General features: G+C 36.8%; 1 protein-coding gene across 1 annotated transcript in view; it reads right to left on the reverse strand.

Moving 5' to 3' along the window:
* LOC120225636 (connector enhancer of kinase suppressor of ras 2-like) overlaps positions 1 to 19,127 on the reverse strand; it is a gene marked incomplete at its 3' end in the record, with an annotated part of 82,634 nt that extends 63,507 nt beyond the window's left edge. The window contains exon 1 of the mRNA XM_039223817.1: positions 18,990 to 19,127. Coding sequence (XP_039079748.1) covers positions 18,990 to 19,053 — 64 coding nt within the window. The remainder of the gene's footprint in view (positions 1 to 18,989) is intronic.
* Positions 19,128 to 22,482: the final 3,355 nt, after the last annotated feature.

The raw sequence follows: 22,482 nt of genomic DNA on the forward strand, positions 1-22,482 counted from the left end.
GTTGACATCATTTAAACAAAGTGCACCAATGTTGGATACATAGAGCATTTTTCAAAGAAAAACACAAATGCTGCCAAAATGTAAATGCTAAGGAGAAAAAAAAAATACTGGTAATGGAAAAAAAAAAAAAAAAGCCAGCATACTAGCTTTGGGAAAGTACATTTTCCAACAACCATTCTATACAACATGGAAATAGTTTGTTGTCTTAATGCCTTTCAATTGTCCTCAATCCAAATACCACTTGTGACACATGAATGAGAAAAGGCATTGTTTTGCCAGTGATTCTCTCTAGTTTTCAGTGATTCAAGCTCAAATGAATTGGTTCATTTGTTTCTTACAAATGACTGTTTCTCCTATGAAAAGTCAATGTATTCTTATCACTTAAATGGGGCTCTAGTGCTCAGAAGTGCCTGTCATTTTCATTGCACAAGTCAGTGCTTAATAATACTGATCACCATGTATATTCATGTGATGACAAAACTCTTACATTCCAAACTTCTGACAAAGTCAGTGAAATGAAATTTCAACGATCGTGAACCTTCTGATTAAATAATGCTGAGAAGTATGATGAACTATGATATGCAGAGCCTACTACTGAGATGAGGCTTACACCAGTTCAGACTTAGGCAAGAATGGCAGAGTCATCTATAGGAATACCTAAGGCCTTTTTACTGCCTTCCCTTGCAGGAAGAGTGAGATATACCATTCCAATAATTAGGCTAAATTACTTAAGTGACCATTTGAGTCAAGAAAAAACTGGTCTGGTTAGAAATGCTCCAGTAAAGCTGTTAGAGAACTAGCTACCTGAAATCCATACCCCAGATACATTTTTGAATCAGTATAATCTTCTTTGTTATGCCATGTCTTAAAGCAAACATATGTGAGCTATATCCAGTAATTTATTTCTAAAATGAAATATAATTCTTAAAATGATCTTTCCATAAAAGTCATTTGAAAATCATGTTTGGTAATTAATAAATTATTATTTGCCAGTATCAGAATGTTAACTCCTTTTCTATGTGGACTGCATCTTGACTGACTATTCTTCACAATTCTCTAGGAAGCACATCTTCCTTACCCTTATTTTTAAATAAGGAAACTGAGGGTTTGAGAAGAAATGAATAAAACACATAAGGCAAATATAGGACAGAACTGAGGCTGGGCTACAACTGCAGAGACTTTCAATTCCAACTCAATACTACAGACAATTTGTATTGTCTTCTACGTACAGTGCTTCCTGCTAGATACTTGTCCCTTTATCTTTTTTTTAATTCATGTGTATGAAATATAGATGAAAAGAAGATTGTAGGCAGGGGACTAAGTCTTTTGGCATGGGTACAGGTGATAAAGATAAAGGTGATAAAAAAGGTTTTCAGCAGCCCTGAACAGCATCATTTGGCATTTTTATTGGGGAAAGTAGAATACTAAATTTATGACAGCTTACAAGACAGTGGTTTCTATACAATGATTATTCTTAATTAACTTCACTGAAGAACTCATGTCTATCTGCACTCTGAAAAAAGCTTCCAAGTCTACTTCTAAGCCATCTGTATTTCATAAGTTATGTGAATGACACAATTTGCTTCTAACATTGGTTTTAATTCTTATAAGACTACAAAAATTATTTTCTTTAAATGTTTTATTTATTTCTAGGAGAGAGACAGAGAGAGAGACAGCATTAGAGGGGAGGGTCAGAGAGAGAGGGAGTCACAGACTGAAACAGGCTCCAGGCTCTGAGCTGGCAGTCAGCACAGAGCCCGACGCGGGGCTCGAACCCACGAACCGTGAGGTCATGACCTAAGCGAAAGTCGGACGCTTAACCGACTAAGCCACCCAGGCGCCCCAGACTACAAAAAATTATTATAAGACTATATTATTGAAATAGGTAGTCATCCTAAATCTATACATTTTGTTATTAAAAGTATCATTGAGAGATTGTGAAAATAACTTCAATCCAAACATTGCTCACCTATCTTGAGATAGGTTCTATCCTGGGATAGATATTGGAGAATCTTGGAAAGTTAAAATATTCATTCCAGTCATACATTCAAAGATAGCTTCAAACCTTTCATATTTAGTGTATAAACTACACAGGCTATGGGGTTTTTTTGAATATTTTTTTTTTTTGCATGCAAAGCATTCTTACCTTACTAAAACAAAGCAGACAAATGAAACAAACTCTCCTTCATTCCTGTCTCTTCATTCCATGTCTCTTACGAAACACCACTTTACATAAAAATCAGAAGCATTTCACAGAGAACACATGAAGGGTTATCTTGGTAGGTATTCACAGAGCATAAAGTCAGAAAAAGAAGACATTTAGTAGCAAGCCAGGAAGACAATTCTAATACATTCACATCAACATCAGCAGAACTTCTACAGATGTGGATTAATAACAAAGAATCAAGTAAGTTAAAACTGTGATAACATTTCAATATTAATGTGGCAAGAAAAGTTATCAGGTTAATGCATTAAATTCCAGGTCACAGTTTTATCTACTTATTACCAAAGGTCGTTTCTTTCAGAATGTTCACACTAGTAAACTAAAAAACATGGAAGATCTTAAAAAGATACAGGAATAAAGTGCAAGTATTAAAGTAGTTCTGTTTTGAGGGGCACTTGCGAGGCTCACTCGTTTAAGTGTCTGACTCTTGATTTCAGATTAGGTCATGAACTCACAGTTCATGGGATGGAGTCCCACATCAGGCTATGCACTGAGAGTTTGGAGCCTGCTTGGGACTGACTCTCTCTCTCTCTCTCCCTCTCCCTCTCCCTCCCTACCCCGCTCAGCTGGCTCTCTCTCTCTCTCTCAAAAATAAGGAAATAAATTTTAAAGTAGTTCTATTTTGAAATATAATTTCTTAGAGATGTGACCAAAGGAGGCATTAAGTTACAACCACCCTCTTATCTAAGCCCAGCTACTAACACACTACATGACCCCATAATACAATGAAAACAAGGTGTTATATTTAATGACAAAAAGAAAAATGTTGACTTCTTTCCAGAAAAGCAGTGAGAAAAGGTCATTTAGCTATATTCAACGTCAGTATATCTGTCCCAGGCAAATATATGCCCTAAGTAAATATGTGCACATATTTACATTCACATTTACATATTCAGCTTAAAATCCATTATTATAACCTACATTTATTTGCTCAAAATTTTTCATACCTTGTTGAACATTCCTAGATAGTGTTTGCAAGACTCAGAAACTACAATTAGGAGTATTGGGAATGAGGGTTTGTTAACAACGTTAGAAATAGCACAGTCTTCTGTAGAAGGAATTCTCTGTATGGGAGATTTTTCTCTTTTCCCTCATTTCTTTATTTACTCACACATTTATTTACATCAGTATGGATTCATGGATATTTGTTTTATATACTGAGTTATAATCCAATACTACTTTTGTTTTTCAAACTGTTACGATTTTAACCACTGAGACCTCTTTCAGAATGGCTCTCAAGTCTTTGAAATGCTCTCATCATTGTGTTTTTTGACCACTTCCTTACTTTCTGGCATTGCAGGATGCTCCAGACTCACCTTAAGTATTCTGTCCCAATCCCAGAGTCTGCCATTCCTCCTAAAAGTGTGGTTCCTTCCCACATGACTTTTAAATACTCAATGGGAATTATTAGGATGACATATCGAATGAGTCTAGCTTGTACTACTCCTAATAATCATTTTTAGTCCAGTGTCTATCATTTCATCTCCTCTTTCATTTTCTTGTACTTATATGGAATGACTTCTGAATTTACTACTTCTCTTAAATGCAGAAATGCTCATTATATGTAGGGAAATATAGCAATTAGCTTCTCCTAGTATAGTTATATTGAGCAGCTACATATAGAAATCTATTTTATTTTTACAAATTATTTTTATTTTTAATTATAATATGGTCATTACAGTGAATTTTTAAAAATTATACTAATAGTTAGACTATATTATTTATGAGTTTTACTTTAGGAAACATTATATAAGGTACATACAGAGAGTATTGGGCCCCAAAGAAATGATGCAGGGAAAAAATAAGGTAGACTGCAATGTGTGGGATTTATTTGCTTCCTGATTTAAGGAAAAAAAAACCTGTAAAAATGTTTATAACATTGCTGAAACTAGAAATTTGAACCACTAGATATTTAATGATATAAAGAAATAAATTTTGGCATGATAATCATGTTGGAAGGGTGAGTGGGCATGATGTATATATTTTTAAGTCCTTACTTTTCAGAAATACATACCAGCCTTAATTTTTTGTGATCTCATTACTAGTGTGTCACTAAGGAGAAAAGGTTATTAGATCCATAGCTATTATTCTGCTATATTTAATTTCTGTGTGTATTGGTCACAAATATAAGAATAAGGTGGCAAAGCAGCCTCATGTGAAACAAAATCCCCAAATTAGAAATCATTTACTTTAAACATTAAATGAGAAACATCTTAAAATTAATGCAGATGGAGATTCATGATGTTACCATATATAAAAGTCTATCTCTACCAGACTGCTTATTAACATGGGATGTCAATAATTATTTCATGGTATTAATAAAATTTTCAAACATCCCCAAATAAAATTAATTTTAATTCATATGGATTTTAAAAGATAAAGAGCACATTAGAAGAGAAAAGGTGCTTTACATACTCAATGGACAACTTCAAAATAGCTGGTAATTATCAGAGTTCTTTTTTTTTTTTTTTTTTGCTTATTGTCTTGGGTACTGTGGCAACTTTCATAGTGAGAGACTTTAAATCATTCCCTCCACAAGCAAAGAACAATTTAAATTGTTTTCCTTATTTTAATACTTTCAGTCTAAAGCAAACTCACCTCAATCCCATTAAAGGAAAACAATGAGAAATAAGGAATACCATCTTTGTGTTTTTACTCTGAACAAATCCAAATTTATGTTCCTAAATACATGCTAGAATACACACACACACGCACACACAAAACCATCTGTATCATTTTATTTTCTTTTTCCAAATTTTTATTTCAATTCTAGTTAACATATAGTGTAGTATTGTTTTTTAGGAGAATTTAGTGATTCATCACTTACATATAACACTCAGTACTCATCACAAGTGCCCTCCTTAATGCCCATCACCTATTTAGCCCATTCCCCGCCTACCTCCCCTCCATCAACCTCAGTTTGTTCTCTATGGTTGAGTCTCATGGTTTCCTTCCCTCTTTGTTTTTCCTTCCCATTTGTTCATTTATTTTGTTTCCCCTATATATCACTTTAAAATATAATGTAGATGGAATTTTACCTTTCATTACCATTTTATAAATACTCAACTGATCAAACAGCTCTACCTCAACTTGACCACTCCATATTTTGTATTGACTTCACAATAGTTTTTTGACTGCTTACGATTAATTTGCAATTCACTATGCTAGCATATCATATTATAATTTGGTTGATGATAAAGTGTTTCCAAACAAAACAAAATAATTTGGGGGGAAAACTACCATCCAATAGGTAGGTAAGGGTTTCAAAGCTATAGGAATGCAATGAATAAAGTCTACTATTCAAAGATACACTAATGAAATGCAGAGAGCAATTGCTAATCACTGCTAAGTAAAGTTGAACAAAAGAATATAGAAGAAGCCATTACTTCTAGTAGAATGTAAAGCTGTTTATAAACATCTATTTTCAGGCACCATAAATTTTTATTAACAATCCTTTTTTAATTAGCTAACATATTATAACATAACAGTGCAATACAGAACAGAGCATCCAGCTCTGGATTGGTAGTAGGAGTGGTCTCAGGTAGATCTTTTGCTTAGGTCTAGATTCAGCAGAGGTGAGAATCAAACTCCTGAGATTTACATCAAATTAGAAAAATGTCACCAAGACTATAATTATATGTATCATCTTGTCACTGGCTAAAGTCCTATTTGAAGTAGAAATACCTCAACACACACACACATAGACACACACACACACACACACACCTACCTATGTCTAGAGGCCCAAAGGACCCAAGAACCATAGTCCATCTTACCACACACTACAGAAGGTAGGTCTGATGGAGAGGACATGCACATCTTTGAAAACATTCCCAGGATTCCTCTCATTTCATATCTACCTCTGGTAGAAAGGCAAGGTGGAAATATTATATGTTTTAGAACCAGTTAGAAAACTATTCAAATTCAAATTCTGTTTCTTCTATTCATTCTTTAAAATATTGATTGAACACCTGTGCACTAAGTAATTGAGTATATAGAACAAGTCATTCAATGTTTCTAAGCAAAAGTGTCTTCATTTGTAAAACAGGGATATTCCAATCTTTCAGGACTAGGACAGGGATAAGATAATGCAGAGAAAGCATGTAGTACAGTAAATGGTATGTAGTTAGTACTCAACAAATACTATCTATTATTAGTTGTGCCTCTGAAGATTACCAATAGAATGCAAAAAAAAAAAAAGAAAGAAAGAAAGAAAGAAAGAAAGAAAGAAAGAAAGAAAAACAACAACTGGCATTTACCATGAACCTACTATGTACCAGGCATTATTTTAAGTATACCACAAATCCTATGAGGTAGGTAATATTATTACCCCTATTTTACAAAAGAGAGAAAATCTGTCAATTAAATTCTCCCTCAAAAATCACACAGCTAGGAAGTAATATAGTCTGGATATAACTAACTGAGGCATCTGATTCCAAAGTGCTCTTTACTACATACTATATGGTACCAATTTTTACATGGTGGAAAATTTAAGAATTTTTTTAGAAATCAAGACTGGTATGGAAGTGTTCAATCAGTATACTGTACACCTGAAACTAATATTACACTGCATGTTAACAACTGGAATTCTATTTATTTATTTATTTATTTATTTACTGAGAGAGAAAGCAGGGGAGGGACAGAAAGAGGGGGAGAATCCCAAGCAGGCTTCATGCTGTCAGTGCAAAGCCCATGTGAGGCTCAGTCTCTTGAACCACAAGATCATGACCTAAACCAAAATCAAGAGTTGGATGCTTACCCGACTAAGCTACCCAGGTACCCCAACTAACTGGAATGTAAACAAAAACTTTAAAAAAATAAGTCAAGTCTGAAGATAATCGTGTACAAACCTGAATTGTGTCCTTCACCTACTAAAGTATAAATTCAGTCCAACAGGGGAAAAAAAGTTGATGTCCAACCTCATTCTATCACTGAACAATCCCTGCACAATCCCTGTTAAGCTGCTTAACTTCTCTGTACCTTACCTGTAAAAAGGTGTCAATAATGGTTCCTTATTTTAAGGATTACTACTAAAAATAGACATGAGATCTTCCTAACTTTGAAGAATGAGTGGAAGAACCAAGCTGTATCATAGAATATTTACAAAAATATTCTAAAAATATTAAAAATCATGACTTCAAAAAAATCATGACTTCATGTATTCAGAAATTCTAACTAAAAATACAACTCACTTCTAGTTAGTAGACTTCCAATAAAGAAATGGCTCCTGGAAAAGTACAGTACTTGAAAACACTGTATCCTCCAGGGTCAAACAAATTCTTTCCAATCTTGTTTGCATTATTGGATTGATCAGCAAACCCTTCCTTCACATATTAAGAATAAACTTCAATAAGAATCTACTGCAATTATCACAGATCTAAATAAATGAAATCTGAATTAACATGTTTTTACCATAAATATACTAAAGCATTATGTCTAGAGACAGATTAGAAAGAATCATTATCCACTCCTAAGTATTTCAAAGATCAAGCTTCTCCATGTGTGACAATTCAACATCAAACTGAAAGCCTTGGGTCTGATAGCTAGAAGGAAAGGAAGTCTTTTAGATAAGACTGATTTAATACAACAGAGATGTCAACAAGACTGCCACAAGACTCACCATGGAGTCTACTATGGAGGGAAATTGGGAAGGCTCAGCATCTAAGCCCTGTCATGCACAGTGGATCTTTATCACATTGTACTCAGCATCCGCGTACATTCCGGCAAATGGGAAGGAAAACCAGCAATTGGACTGCATGTCTGTTTTGAGTACTATTAATAAAAACTCTGTAACACTTTCTCTTTGATATGTTTTTAACAGCTCATTGGTTTGTTTTGAAAGTTAACATATAAATGGGTTACATGAAATTAAAGTATGAAATTTCTGCTCAGCCAAGAGAAAAAAAAATCACAAATTCTCAGGACTATCATTTTGAAATTAATGTAAATGGTTGAAAGCAAAAAGAAGTATATGAAATAAACTAACATATATATATAACTTATTAAATTTATAGTATATATAGTATATAGCATACTAAGTTTATAGTGTATATAGTATATTACATACTAAAATAGTATATATAGTGTACTAAACATACTAATTATAATATAATTACTAAACATACTAAAATTATAATAAGAATTCAGCGAATGTTGAAATTAATCATTCACTGTAATTACTTAAGGCCGATATTTTAAAGGTTTTTATTAATAAAACACACTATAAGGGTACCTGAGTGGCTCTGTCGGTTAAGCAGTCAGCTTTGGCTCAGGTCATAATCTCACAGTTCATAGGTTCAAGCCCTGTGTCAGGCTCTGAAGTGACAGCTTAGAGCCCAAAGCCTGCTTCAGATTCTGTGTATCTCACTCTCTCTCTCTCAAAAATAAAATAAACATTAAAATAAAAGATTCTCTCTTTAACTTAAAAAAATAAATCACATTATAAATCTAATATAAATCTAGAAATAGATTCACAATCTTTGGTAAACAAGTTGAAAAAAGTAAAATCCAGGATCAAAGCCAATCTTCAATTGATTTGTTGTAGATATTATTTGAGAAAACATGTTGCAAGCCCATTTTAAAAATAGCAGATATAGCTGACACAAAATAAAAAAATCCAAACAAACAAAAAAAGGATACTGGGCAACACTTTAAAAGCAACTAACAATGTGGTTTCTTCTTATCTATCACCTTATCAGAAGACTTTCTAATCCACCTAGTGAGATTTCCAAGAATATTAATGTCAAGTAAATATAAAAGATTAAGTGTGCTATACTTGATATTAGTTATGTAATGCTTTTATGTTTTTTAAAAAAAATTATTATTGGAGTATAACTGACATGCTATATTAGTTTCAGGTGTACAACAGAGGGATTCAACAATTCTGTACATTATGTAATGCTCACCACTATAAGTATAGTCATTGTCTGTCACCATACAATGTTACTACAGTATTACTTACTTTATGCTTTACACTATACTTTTCATCTCCATGACTTACTTCTTTTATAACTGGAAGTTTGTATCTCTTATTCCCCTTCACCTATTTTGCTCATCCCCCACCTCTCCCCTCTGACAATCATCAGCTTGTTCTCTGTACTTACGAGTTTGTGTTGTTTGTTCTTTTGTTCTCTACACTCCATATTTAAGTGAATTCATATGATATTGGTCTTTCTCTGATTTATTCCATTTAGCATAATATCCTCTGGGTCCATTCACATTATCATAAATGGCAAGATCTCATTCTTTTTTATGGTTGAGTAATATTCCTCTGTGTGTGTGTGTGTGTGTGTGTGTGTATCATATCTTCTTTATTCATTCATCTATCAATGGACACTTAGGTTGCTTCCATATCTTAACTATTGTAAATAATGCTAATAATGCTACAATAAACATTGGAGCACATATATCTTTTCAAAGAAGTATTTTTGTTTCCTTTGGATAAAAAGTAGTGTAGGGGCACCTGGGTGGCTCAGTCGGTTAAGTGTCCAACTTCAGCTCAGGTCTGATGTTACCATTCGTGAGTTCCAGGCCAGCATCAGGCTCTGTGCTGACAGGTCAGAGCCTGGAGCCCACTTCAGATTCTGTATCTCCCTCTCTCTCTGACCCTCCCCCACTTGCACTCTGTCTCCTCTCTCTCTCTCAAAATAAACATTAAATTTTTTTTTTAAAAAGTAGTGTATATAACAATCTTTTCATCTTGGCAAACTCTATTACATTAATGCTATTTTGAATTTGGTTTATTTAATAATTTTTAAAACAATTTTATATTATGACAAAATATTTAATAGATAAACACAGAAAACTAAAATAACAGTTATTGTACTTAGTAAATTTTAAAATTCAATAAATTTTGTATGGAGGAGGGCACTTGTCGGGATGAGCACTGGGTGTTATATGAAAACCAACTTGACAATAAACTATTAAGAAAATAAATTAATTAAAATAAAATTCAATAAATTTATGCAAATACCCACAACACTTTCTTTCCTGAAACTGCAAGAATAAGATTAATGAAAACTTCTATTATAAATTAATGACTAATTTAAATTGAAATCAAACCATAAATTAAGTACATCTTTAAAGTTTAAAAAATTCTATCATATTGTAATTTGTATTTGCAATTTGTTTGCATTTAGTGTATTTTATGTTATTTGTAATTTAAATCAGGGTACAACTGCAATACGTTATTTTATAGTACTAACTCGAAAGGTGAAGTCTGAAGGTGTTGTTTCTTAAGCGTTAACATGTATGCAAAAAGCTATGTTAAAGTCTTAAAATTTTCACTTATTCTGGAGTGCCTGGGTGGCTCAGTTGGTTAAGCTTCCAACTTTGGCTCAGGTCCTGATCTCATGGTTAGTGAGTTCGAGCCCCATATTGGGCTCTCTGCTGTCAATGCAGAGCCCACTTTGGATCCTCTATCTCCTTCTCTCTCTGTCCCTCCCCCACTTGTTCTCTCTCTCCTTTTCTCTCTGTTTCTTAAAAACAAACATTTTTTTAAAAATAAGAAATTTTTTCACATATTCTGATTTATACTGTAACCATTTGTGGGGAAGGGCTTGCTTTATTGGAAAAATCTCTTATTACTTGCTACTTGATTATCCAGTAACATGTAATTAATAAAAAAATCCAAATGAGGCACATATATTCAAAAAGTTACAGTTCACAATAACTCTCTACATAGGTTCTTAACAAGTGTTCTTCAAAAATTAGCCCAAATTCATATTTACTTTAGAAAATTAAAATTCATTTATCAAAATCAGGAGGGATGGAAAATTATGTAAGAAATGCTGATTTAAGATACATTTTTAAATATCTAAGTTTTAGTCCTATTAATAAAAATATAAATTCAACATTAAATATAATAAAGATAATGGTTCTGATTAAATTAAAAAGCAAATTTTCCATTTTATCTTCCAAATTAACAAATAAAAGACATTTTCTTCTCACAAGAGAAAAATACATTTTAATTTTTTACCTGAGTTTTTCCTTTCATAAGAGAAACTTAAGGCCTTTATTGATTTCGCTCTACCATGCATTCTAAAATACATAAAGTTCTTGTAAAAACACCAAAATGAAGAAACAATTAGAAAATCTGCATAAAAATAAATTCTTAAGGAATTTTAATATTTTAGGCAATGTTTGCCTATTATGTTGGCCAATTAAGTGACATCAGCAAATAATATTTATAGCTTAAACACAGAAGTGTTATAGATTCATTGAAATTATTAACATTTCTTAACAAAATGAATCTAAACTATGATTTAGGTCATAATGAATCTAAACGATGAATTGTCTAGAGTTGATACAACTTTGAATTAAAGCAATCCTTCTTCTACTCTATCCTAGCACACAATATACAACTCGGCACTGAAGTATTCATTAGAGCATTATAAGGGACTTTACATGCATTGTCATTTAGGAACCAGATTTGCTGACAGACCAGTAATTTGTGAATATTTATGTATTCCTTCACTCAACAAATATTTCTTATTTAACCAGATAGTTTCTTAGGTATTGTTATGCAAATAAGATGACGCCCCTGCCCTCAACAAATAACCATAGAAATTAATGTAAAAATAAAACTGGCAATATGAGACAAAGATACAAATGGTACCAGGAGAACACATTATTGAAGATTTGATGTGACGTGGGCCATGTAGAAAGCTTTTCTGTGGTGTAGGAGGGGAGGCTTAAGATCTGATGGATGAGTAGGATTTAAATGGGTGAAGAAAAGAGGCAAAAGAAACTGTATTAAGTGCAAAGGCTCAGTGGTAGGCAAATAAAATTGAAAGGCCAGTATAACTAGTGCTAAAAATAAGGCTTACTTCAAAGGCAACAGCCAATCTTCAATGGTCTTATATGCCATTTTAAGGACTTTGAACTTTATCCTAAAAACAGCAAGAAGACATTAAATTTTTTAAGCTGATGAGGGTGAAAAGTGAGAGGATAGGGATCAGATGAGAAACATTCCCAAGAAGTTTATTCTGACTACAGGTTTATGGATCAAAAACCCCACAAGTAAACAAACAAAAAAGTAAGATGCTATAATTATCATGACCTTAACTGAAAAAATATTTGGTCCCTTGCAATAGGAGAAGAGGAAGTACATCAATTTTACCTTTCTTAAACCCAAACCAGCACTTCTCAAACTTTTCCATTGACGTATCCATAATTGCTGAACAAAGTGTACTCATAACCTTGGAAGGTCTGGGAAATGTGGTCTGAAACAACTTGCTGCAAGCTTAAATTCCTGTTAAGCCTCTGGTCTCATCTTTAAAAGCATGCCCATTTTGCTTTCTACACCATGAATATAATATCTGTTTAATACAAAAACAATGTTTTAAATTACTTAGCAAAAGCTAACTCTTTGTCTTCTTTTGATAATTTAGTTCCCACAACAACAGAAATGGTCCATTTTGGGGAACACAAAGCTATGCTATGCATGAAAACTGTGAATTCACTCAATGAATGTTATTCAACACAAAGATCCTGTAGTAAAGACTATATTTGCTTTTCTTTAGCCAGACACTAAAATATGGCAAAGTCTTAAAATATAAAAAGTTTTTGGGGTGCCTGGGTGGCTCAGTCGGTTGAGCATCCATCTTCAGCTCAGATTATGATCTCACAGTTGGTGAGTTCGAGCCCCACATAGGGCTCGCTACTGTCAGCACAGAGCCTACCTCAGATCTTTTACCTCCCTCCCTCCCTTCCTCCCCCTCTCTCTCTCCTCTTTCTTTCTCTCTCAGCCTGTTGTCAGCTTGCATGTCTCTCTCTCTCTCTCCCAAATAAATATTTTAAAAAGTGGGTATCATTAAAAAAAAAAAAAAGCTTCTGGATCACCTAGGTGGCTCACCAGGTTAAGTGGCCGACTTCAGCTCAGGTCATAATCTCACGGCTAGGGTTCGGGCACTGTGCTGATAGCTCAGAGCCTGGACCCTGCTTCGGATTCTAGGTCTCCCTCTCTGTTTCCCCCTCCCTCACTCGTGCTCTGTCTCTCTCTCCCAAAAATAAATATTAAGAAAGAAAACCTTTAGACTATGTATTATTTTTCAGATTACTTAGTCTCCCTTCCCTCTCTTCAATTACTACAAATGATCTATTCTTCTAGTATTCTTCATGAAAGCTAATCTTTCATCTTTCACAATAAACCTTATGTGTTGATGTGCTGTAGTGAAGTCATATAGAAAGCTAAAAGTTATTAAGAACAAATTTAAATTTAAGTACTAATCTGAGATCACTCCGTTATACATGAAAATGATAATTTATCACTGTTTAAGAACAATATCAATATTTAAAGTCTATCTTCATTTTTCATATTAGAATTTGGATGAGTAAAATTCTAAATATCCAACAACATAATGTTAATGATGTAATTAATTTTCAAAATAACTCACTTTAACATTATTTCCAAATTATTCCTGAAAAACAGATTTGAAACAGCTGTACTAATTCAATACAAATTCTTTGCGGGCTTATTTTTGGCAGCCAAAGTTTTATAACGTGGCATTTATTTAAACTCAGGACATGATGAGAATTTTATTGTCTTTGTGAAATGCAGATTTGTTCCTGTACTTTTGTGCCACCTACTCATGGCTCCTCCCTCACTTTCCCTCTACTGCCCACCTCTCTCCTTCAACCAGACAAAACTAGACACAATCCTTCTGGTTAATAACCTCATCTCAACTGGAGTCTCTTGCTATGCCTCTGCATATAGATTACATCCATCTAAGAATATAAATTAGTTAAAGAAGTTGTGTAAAAAGTTGCTAAAACCATACCTTCCCCATGGATTCCTCTGACTTACTAAAAGCATCATCACATCCTTCCACTGGTGCTTGTATACATAATGCAAACATTTTTTAAAATTTAGTAACTGTTTTAATTGGTACCTGTCTCTGTCTTGGCTTAGGTTTGTTAATGTCACTGTCATCCCTTACAAGAGACTAATTTCGCCAAAGCAGAGAATAATTTATTTAAAACAATCCATTAAAGCCCCTTCCACGCAGAAGTACTGAGTAAATAATCTCTAAGCAGCAGAATATACCTACATAAATATACTCTTTTTTTCCTAATCTGCACTAAATCATGAGTGTTAACTTAAAGAACAAATGTTAAAGATAGTATAAATAAAATTATGTTTCCTGTGAACTAAACTCTGTGTACAGAAAAGGTAAATTTCTTCTTTGTGTGAAATGACAAGTATTCAGTTTCAAAAACTGTCAAATCCAAAGGAGGTGATTGTTGGTGACTATGTAGTCATCCTGCAATTGAAAAAAAAAACCTAATTTTTCAAAAGTAAGTGATAGGACCAGTTTGATCATTTGAGTTTAACAGATTTTTTCTTACATATGCAGTGTATGCACAGTATGAACTTTTCAAGTTCCTGCCAGAAATTTTTTCCTATTTCTCTCTCAAGACAGTTTAACTCGACATTTTTCTTTATCTAATTAAAATAAATTTGAACCTCAGCTCTAGGTCCTATGGTGCAGGGACTACTAGAGAGCATCGTGCCTGTCAAAATTTCTTTACCTTATCAGATACATTGTCCTTGTAGCATTTAATTTTTATAATAATAAATAGATCTGACCTCATCACTGATTTCTTCCTTTTTGTAGGGTTGTATGCAAAGTGTTGGTTTTATCTTTGTTATACTTAAAATAATGTATTTCATTTTCTATCCTCAATATGGCTGAGTCATCAGGACAGAAAGAAGTCAAGAAATGGTTTTTAAAGAAAATGGTTTATAGAAAACAGGAAAGAACAGAGAAGTTAATTGTGGGATGGTCTGCAAAAAGGCATTCTTAAAATTTTAAATTTTAGAAATTATATTACAAGAGTAGAAAGAGTTAAGTCACAGAGACCATACGAGAAGACCAACAAAGCAGGGCCTGTTGATTGACTCTAAAAACAATAATGCATTTTATTTGATTAGGAAAGGGATTAAAGATCACTGGGGAAAAAAATGCCATAAACGGAGTTGTCACAGAAAATACTTTAGTCATATGGATATTCTAAAGGAGTTTCAAAGTTGGAAAAAGTGTGAGAAGAAGAAAACTAAATTACTGGGTGTCACACGGACAAGGAAAATTAATAATGAAATTAATAATAGGGGCCTGAAGTGTTCAGACGTTTTTGCTATACTTCAGTTGGCAAAAAAGTAAACTCAAACAACTGCAGATTATTATGTATTCTACAGGCCCTGCAAGTGAATAGGTAAGAGCTGAGATATGATGCATTTTAGAGTAATACACTGAGCAAAAATTAAAAGCCGTTACTGGCCTACTTTTTAACCTATAGCTTTCTCTAATAAAGGCTTGGTCTTTATTCTAAAAAGGTTTACATTTTACAATTTTGTCAAAACTACAGAAGGATTGAATGCAATTTCCTATTGAAAAAAAGGGCTGTTTCAAATGCTAAATGAATATTTCATTTTCTCAAAAAATACTTTTATAAAATTAATTTTTAAAATTAATTTTGAGGTTAATACTTATTTCCAAATACCCTGACGTACTATCAAGATTTCTCGAATGTAACTGCTTATTTTGCTGACATATGAGGAGTTGATATATTTACAGAAACTAACATTGACACTGTGTCACATCAAATTTTTATTGTCAGAAGAAAATTCAGTGAGTACTAGATTTTACAAATAGTGGAGTTCGGGGTGAGCAAAAAATTCAAGTGTTTCCTTATATGTTTACTAATAATTAATATATAAATTTAATATCTGTTTCCCTCAAATATATTTTAATAAAAAATATATTGCAAAATAAATTGCAATGTAGAAATGGTCCTTCATGAAAAATATTGAATATATGCTACAAAAGCTTAATAATCTCATCAACCCATTTTTCCCCCTTCATTTCCCTCTCTGCTGAGTATCTATGCCATTTGTATAAATTGTCTAGAAACATAAATATATGGCCATGCTATTTTTATATGTTTAATGGCTCCTTTTCTGTTTAGTGAAGAGAAAAATAACCTATAAAGAGCATAAACCATGTATCTTACTAAAAAGAGAACTATTTATGATTGTGACTAGCTGACAGCATATGCTATATATTTTAAATGTTAAGGATGATGAAACTGTCACATTAGGACCATGCTTTGAAGAACTCCTACAATGTTGCAGTTGTTCAAAAGTCCTGTTCATTCTTTGTCACTGTCTTTGCAACACAATACCTTATACAATACCAAATGAAGTTTAGGAGTTCCAAAGCTACAGCCTAATTAGTTGACTTTTAAACATTACTGCATCTGAGAAAAGGGGGAAAATATTTTTAATATGTTTTATAAAGTTTATTTGGGGGAAAGAGTAGGGAGAAAAAAATAATTAAGGTAGCAGTATAATTACAACTTGAGGAAATGTTCATTCCATCCAACTATTCTTCAAGATCTTATTTTCTGATAATATCTCAAATCAAATTTATATGAAGATTATAGAAATTTCAGCAGTTAAGCAGTTTGGGACATGAAATATACAGATAATGACATTGGTTTTTCTCTTCCAGTCTAACGTGTACAAAAATGCACAAATTGTATCTTGGCTACTAGCTTGATCTTTTCAAATAGCTCTAAAATGCATCACCAACAGGTATGAAAATAAGTTATTCAACTTACATATGACAATCATTTAAGATCACAGCTAACAATGTTAGCCCAACTTCAAAGACGCTGCATTTTAGGCTGGAGAGATTTTTAAAGGGCTGGAGAGATCTTTAAAGGACTGTGTACTGTAAAACTAATAATGTGTGTCAGAATATGTATATCATATGTTCTACTTGCTTCAGTGGACCTAAACTGTAGAGAAAGAACTGCAAAATTATATTGGGAGGGTGGAGGTGAAGAAGATGGAGTATGCATCACTCACTACAAGCATCATGGGAATTTGTGAGAGGTAGTCTCTGAAGGTAATCAGACTCCCACGGAGCCAAGATAGCTTTTTGTTGAGTATTTCAATATATACTCTAACTAAAGTATCCTTTTAAGCAAATTGAAAAAAAAAAAAAAGGTTTTAATTAAGCATTCTTGCTTCTTGCGTATAGCCTGGCTCTTTATTCCATGACTGAAAACCAGAGAAGACAGATGTTTGTCTCTGACAATCCAAAGGGGGTGGAGGCTGGTGGGAATATAGGAAAGCAGAATTTCAATAGCAAATATGAAGAGAAGACACAGAAAAGATGAGCCACTGCAGGACTTTGTCTTAGTCATGGCACCCATGGCACCTTAGCACAATGCACCGCTCACAGGGGGGCAGTTGATAATTAATTCCACTTAATTCCATACACTCTCAAGTGTACTGTGCTTTGCAGTTACAAAGCACTTTTCACATATTAGAAAAGCAAAAAAAAAAACAAAAAAAAAACCACCAGTTAAATGAGGAATAAAGGGGCAAGTAAGGGAATAAAAAGAAAGCAAATGTATAAAGGAAATCTGTAAGAACAAACAAGAGGCTGAAAAGGTTCATAAAAGGAAGAAAAAACTGACTTTCTCTCTGTCGTTCTTAATCACTTCCAATCACTCCACCTTTCGTTTTAGAGTACCTGGACGTTAGAAAGTCAGCAGGCTAAGCAAGCCCTCAGAGGGGGCTCCCTCATCTTCGCAACGTGCATTTTCACAAATGATAAACCCTTAGTCCCTGACTAGAGTTTGTGCCTAGGAATAACCACGAGCAAAGCTCTAACATCTTCAAGTGTGGTCAAGAATCTTTTATTTCAACCCACCCATCCCTGTCAGCATTCCCCAAATTTTAGGAATCTGGGTGATGAGAGGATGCAGTGTTCATTGGGGGCGGGGGGATCCTCTACAAGCCCCTTAACTCAGACAACAGAGGGAGATAGTGAGGCAGGAAAGCCCAGGGACTGAAGAAAAAGCCCACGTTTGCGACTAGGAGGGCGAGTGTCTACAACTGGTTATTAGAAATTGCCAGAGAAAAAAAGGGGTTGAGCCTTCAAGATGGAAGAAATGAGGGGGCACTTGAATGCGCATCAATTTACACCTGGCGTCGAGCCCCCAATAAAAAAGCCATGAGGTCGAAAGCCTCAACGGTCAGAAGAGGGGGCAGCTGCAAAGGACGCAGGGGTGGGGGGGGCGGTGGGCAGGGGTTTGCGCAGGACGGAGCCCACAGATACCAGCGCGGATTCTGTCCCAGAGGGAAGCACATTTTCCTCTCCCCCAAAGTAGCGCATCACCCCAGCATCCTCAGCTCAACCTTGGGGAGCTCCCCGGATCCAAACCCAGGCAGTCGCGTCCTGACCCCATTATATGGGCTTAAAAGTTGTAGGGAGAGTTGGCGCTGGAAAAGGCACCTGGCAAGGGTAGCCGCTGAGGGGGTATTAGGTTTCTCAGGAACAAAGGGGCCCGGGAAGGAACGAGCAGAGGAGCTCGTCCCTGGGGGCTCCTCCCTGAGGGGAGAGACAAGGGTGGCCGCGTCCTCCCGGCCTACGGGCTACGTGAGGAGCGGGAAGCGGGCGAGATACACCGGGATCCCTCTGCCCGCCTTCTAATCTCCTATCGGGTAGCGCTGGCAACCCCAGCGCTCTCCGCGCCCTTCTGTGGCTGGGAAGCCACCACTGAAGACAATAGGAGATCGAGATGCCGAGCCCCCGCCTGGCCTGGAGGACCCCCGCCGTCCCCCCAGCGCTCCACAATCAGCCAGTGGAAGCCCCGATGGCGGGTTCAGCCGCGGTCAGCACCCCATCCCTCTGGCGCGCTGGGACCCCGCGTCCCAGGATCGCCTCGCCCTCCGCACAGCAGGCATTACCTTTCATCCAGTCCACTACTTGACTCGGAGACCATTTGCTCACGGGTTCCATGATCAGAGCCATGGGCACAGGGTCGCTACCGCGCGGGGCGCGGAGATCAGACACAAAACGAACTCAGCAGCCCGAGCCGCCCTCAGGTGGGGTCCTTTGCTGGCCGTTGCCTCGCTGGGCGGGTGGCGAGAAGACGGCTTTTGTGTGCAGGGTCTCGCGGCTGCAATGTCTTAGCAAACGGCCAACAGCAGCAGTGGGAGCGGCGACGGGGAGAGAAACGCGCCGGGGTCGCGGCTCAGTGCAGACTCTCTGCTCGGTCCCCGCAGAGGCGACTGCTGCTGTCGCTCCCCCACTCCGTTCGGGTCTCTGTCCCTCCAGGGCTTCAGTCCATGGCTTGCACCGCCGAGGGTCGAAGCGCTGAGGAAAGGAGCCGCCGCTGCCGCACGCCCGCAACCAACTTGCCCGCTCGCCTCGCGCGCGGGAGTGAAGCCCCGGGCACCACAAACTGCCCGGCGGAAATGACGAGGGGCCTCCTGCCACCCAAAATATCTCTCCGCAGCCCTCGGGTGCGGGGCGCGCGCGCCACGAGCCCCCCGCCTGCTCACTGCCGCGCGGTCCCGCCCCCGGGGCCGACGGCAGGCGCGCGAGGCGCGTGCGCGTGCGCGCTCCAGCACGAGGCCCGAGCCCGGGGTCTGTCTGTCAGTCAGGCAGGTGCGGGCGGCTAGCAGCTTCGTGTTCCCGCCTCGCGAGCCGCCCCGGGACAGAGGCGCGCTAGGAGCGCGTGCGCAGCGGTGTCCGCGCGAGTCCCAGACCCGGGTTAGTCAGTCAGGTGCTGGAGGCTCGAAGGGGATTCTGAGCGGACGTGGCGGCTGCGGGACGGGCCGCCCACCAGTTGAACGCTGAATGCCGAGGCGGCTGAGGAGGTACCTGTGGCCGCGCTGCTGAGGGGAGGAGGACACCGCCGAGCGCGGGGGTTACAACGACAGCCCGGGCTTTCCTTGCTCTCGCCCTCCCCACTGCTGAATGGGCTTCCGAGGTGATTCCCGAGCCTCGCGCACGCCTGCGGAGACCGAGGCGTGGAATGCCGCGGACTGGGACCCGCTCCGCCAGCCAGAAACGCAGCGATGACGAGGCAGGAGGGCCAGTGCTGTCGGACCGCCCCTGGTGGTGCCCTGGGCCTGGAAAGTCAGGCGTGGACCCCGGAACCTGCAACTGCTGGTCGTGGTGATACCGAGACAGGTTCGGCCCCACGTGCCTTTTGAAGGGCCCTGTGTTTGGGTTTTCGGCCAACTCCTTCAAAGCCGGGAGCGCGCAGTACCTATTTTAGAAGATGTCCTTTTGTTTTCAGATAATCTTATGTAAGAACCAAAGGGTAACACTGGTATTTAAATGAGTGACAAATTGTAAACATGATCCTTCAAAACTCATGTTCTTCAGAAATGTTCGGAGGCTACTATGAACCCTTAGTAAAAGACAGTTTGCCTAATAAGACTTAACTTTAAATGGCAAATAATCCTAGAAAGTATAGATGCATCTACCACCATTATAGATGTTTTCTCTTTGTCATTCTTAAATAGCCCCATTGAGTAAAAGAGGAACTCATTTTATTTCTATAACTATTTCAATAATGTCAATTGTTTTTGCCAGTTCCTGCAGTAACCCATTTTCTCGAGTTCTATTGCATGAGCTGCAGAACTGCCACTTTTCTCAACTGACTTGAGTTTACATCCCCACGCATACACATACACAAAAAGAATTGAAACCACAGTAGTTAAATATTTTGATCTTTTCAGGGTAATGTTATAAACCAAGTAAACCTTAGTATGGCCTGTCGGTACACTTGTTTATTTTTCTAATAATCCAAACTTAAAAGTATATGGGAAGAAATTTAGAAGATTATCTAGACAAGTCTAGGTTCAGAGGATGCAGATATAGCCCTTTCTTTTCAAAATCCAGGTAATAGTTGTGATTTACAATTTTACTTAGCTAATCAGGTGTGAAAGATATTTTGGAGTGCTTATGTCCCAATTGAGTCTCAGAACATTGCATCAGTATTTTCTAGAAAAGATCATTTTTAGCATCACTAATTTATGGAATAGCTTTATGTTCAGAAATGGAATGGATGCAAATCCATCGTGAATCAGAAGTTACAGTCATAGGGAGGTGTTAAAAGTAATTCCATCAAAGTAATACTGCTAATAATAACAATGAAGATTTATTGAGCAGTGTGCTAAGTATGTTACATACATTTTATCCTCAAAACAGCCCTGTCATTAGACACATTTTACAGATGAGAAAATCTTGGCTATCACATTCACTTCCTATTCCCAGAGCCTATTACACATTATTCAGTAAATGTTGAAAAAATTAATGAATAAAGCTTAAAGAGGGTAAGTGATTTGTTTGAGGTCATGATACATGATTGAAATACCAAGTTAAGGTGATTCCAGAATATGAGCTTTTAAAAATTTTATTAACTGTTTATTTATTTTTGAGAGAGAAAACAAATGGAGGAGGGGCAGAGAGAGAGGGAGACAGGGATCCAAAGCAGGCTCTGTGCTGACAGCAGACCATGAGATCACAACCTGAGCTGAAGTCAGACACTTAACTGAGTCACCCACGTACCCCAGAATATGAGCTTTTAAAACTAGTAAGAAGATTTGTATCAGTATCATAAAATGGAAGAGTACTTTGGAAGGGAAAGGTCCATTGAATGTTAACTGAATATGTCTCATCAGAAAGTTAACTACAGGGGCACCTGGGTGGCTCAGTCGGTTAAGTGTCTGACTTTGGCTCAGGTCATGATCTCATGGTTCATGGGTTCAAGCCCCACATCAGGCTCTGTACTGACAGCTCAGAGCCTGGAGCCTGTTTCAGATTCTGTGTCTCCCTCTCTCTCTCTGACCCTCCCCTGCTCATACTGTCTCTCTCTCAGTGACATGTTTAAAATAAAACATTAAATTTAAAAAAAGAAGAAAGAAAAAAGAAAGTTAACTACAAAGGCGAGAATGTAGGAAGTGACCAAATTTGACTGAAACTCCAAACTGCATATTCTGACTGGGCTTGCTTAACAAGCAAACTGTCTATATATTGCAAGCAAGTTTAGAGTGAGATCTTGTTTGCAAAATCAATGAAATATCAATCAAAACAAATGCCAAAGACCAGGATGCAGTCAAATAAAAAAGATAATGCATTTCATGAAAAATTGGTGCCAAAGAAGATTCCAAAGAGAGAGGATTTTAAGGAGTACCCTACACTACAGTTAAGTTGAACCTATTCTCCTATTTATGTTACAGGAAGGAATTTATTTAGCCTAATTACCTGAAATAACTAAAATAATTCTAAGAACTAAGAACGACCCAAATGTTGGTGTAGAGTTATACTATCTTATATACTTCACGAAGGCCTTAGGTACGTGTTCTCAGTTTTCCTCCTTGAGACTTCGCCTACAAAACATACAAAAAAATTTTAAAAATTGCCTTTGATTTTGACAATATAATA

The sequence above is a fragment of the Hyaena hyaena genome, unplaced genomic scaffold (assembly GCF_003009895.1).
Source record: "Hyaena hyaena isolate Hyena2069 unplaced genomic scaffold, ASM300989v1 scaffold_1461, whole genome shotgun sequence".
Classification (NCBI taxonomy): Eukaryota; Metazoa; Chordata; class Mammalia; order Carnivora; family Hyaenidae; genus Hyaena; species Hyaena hyaena.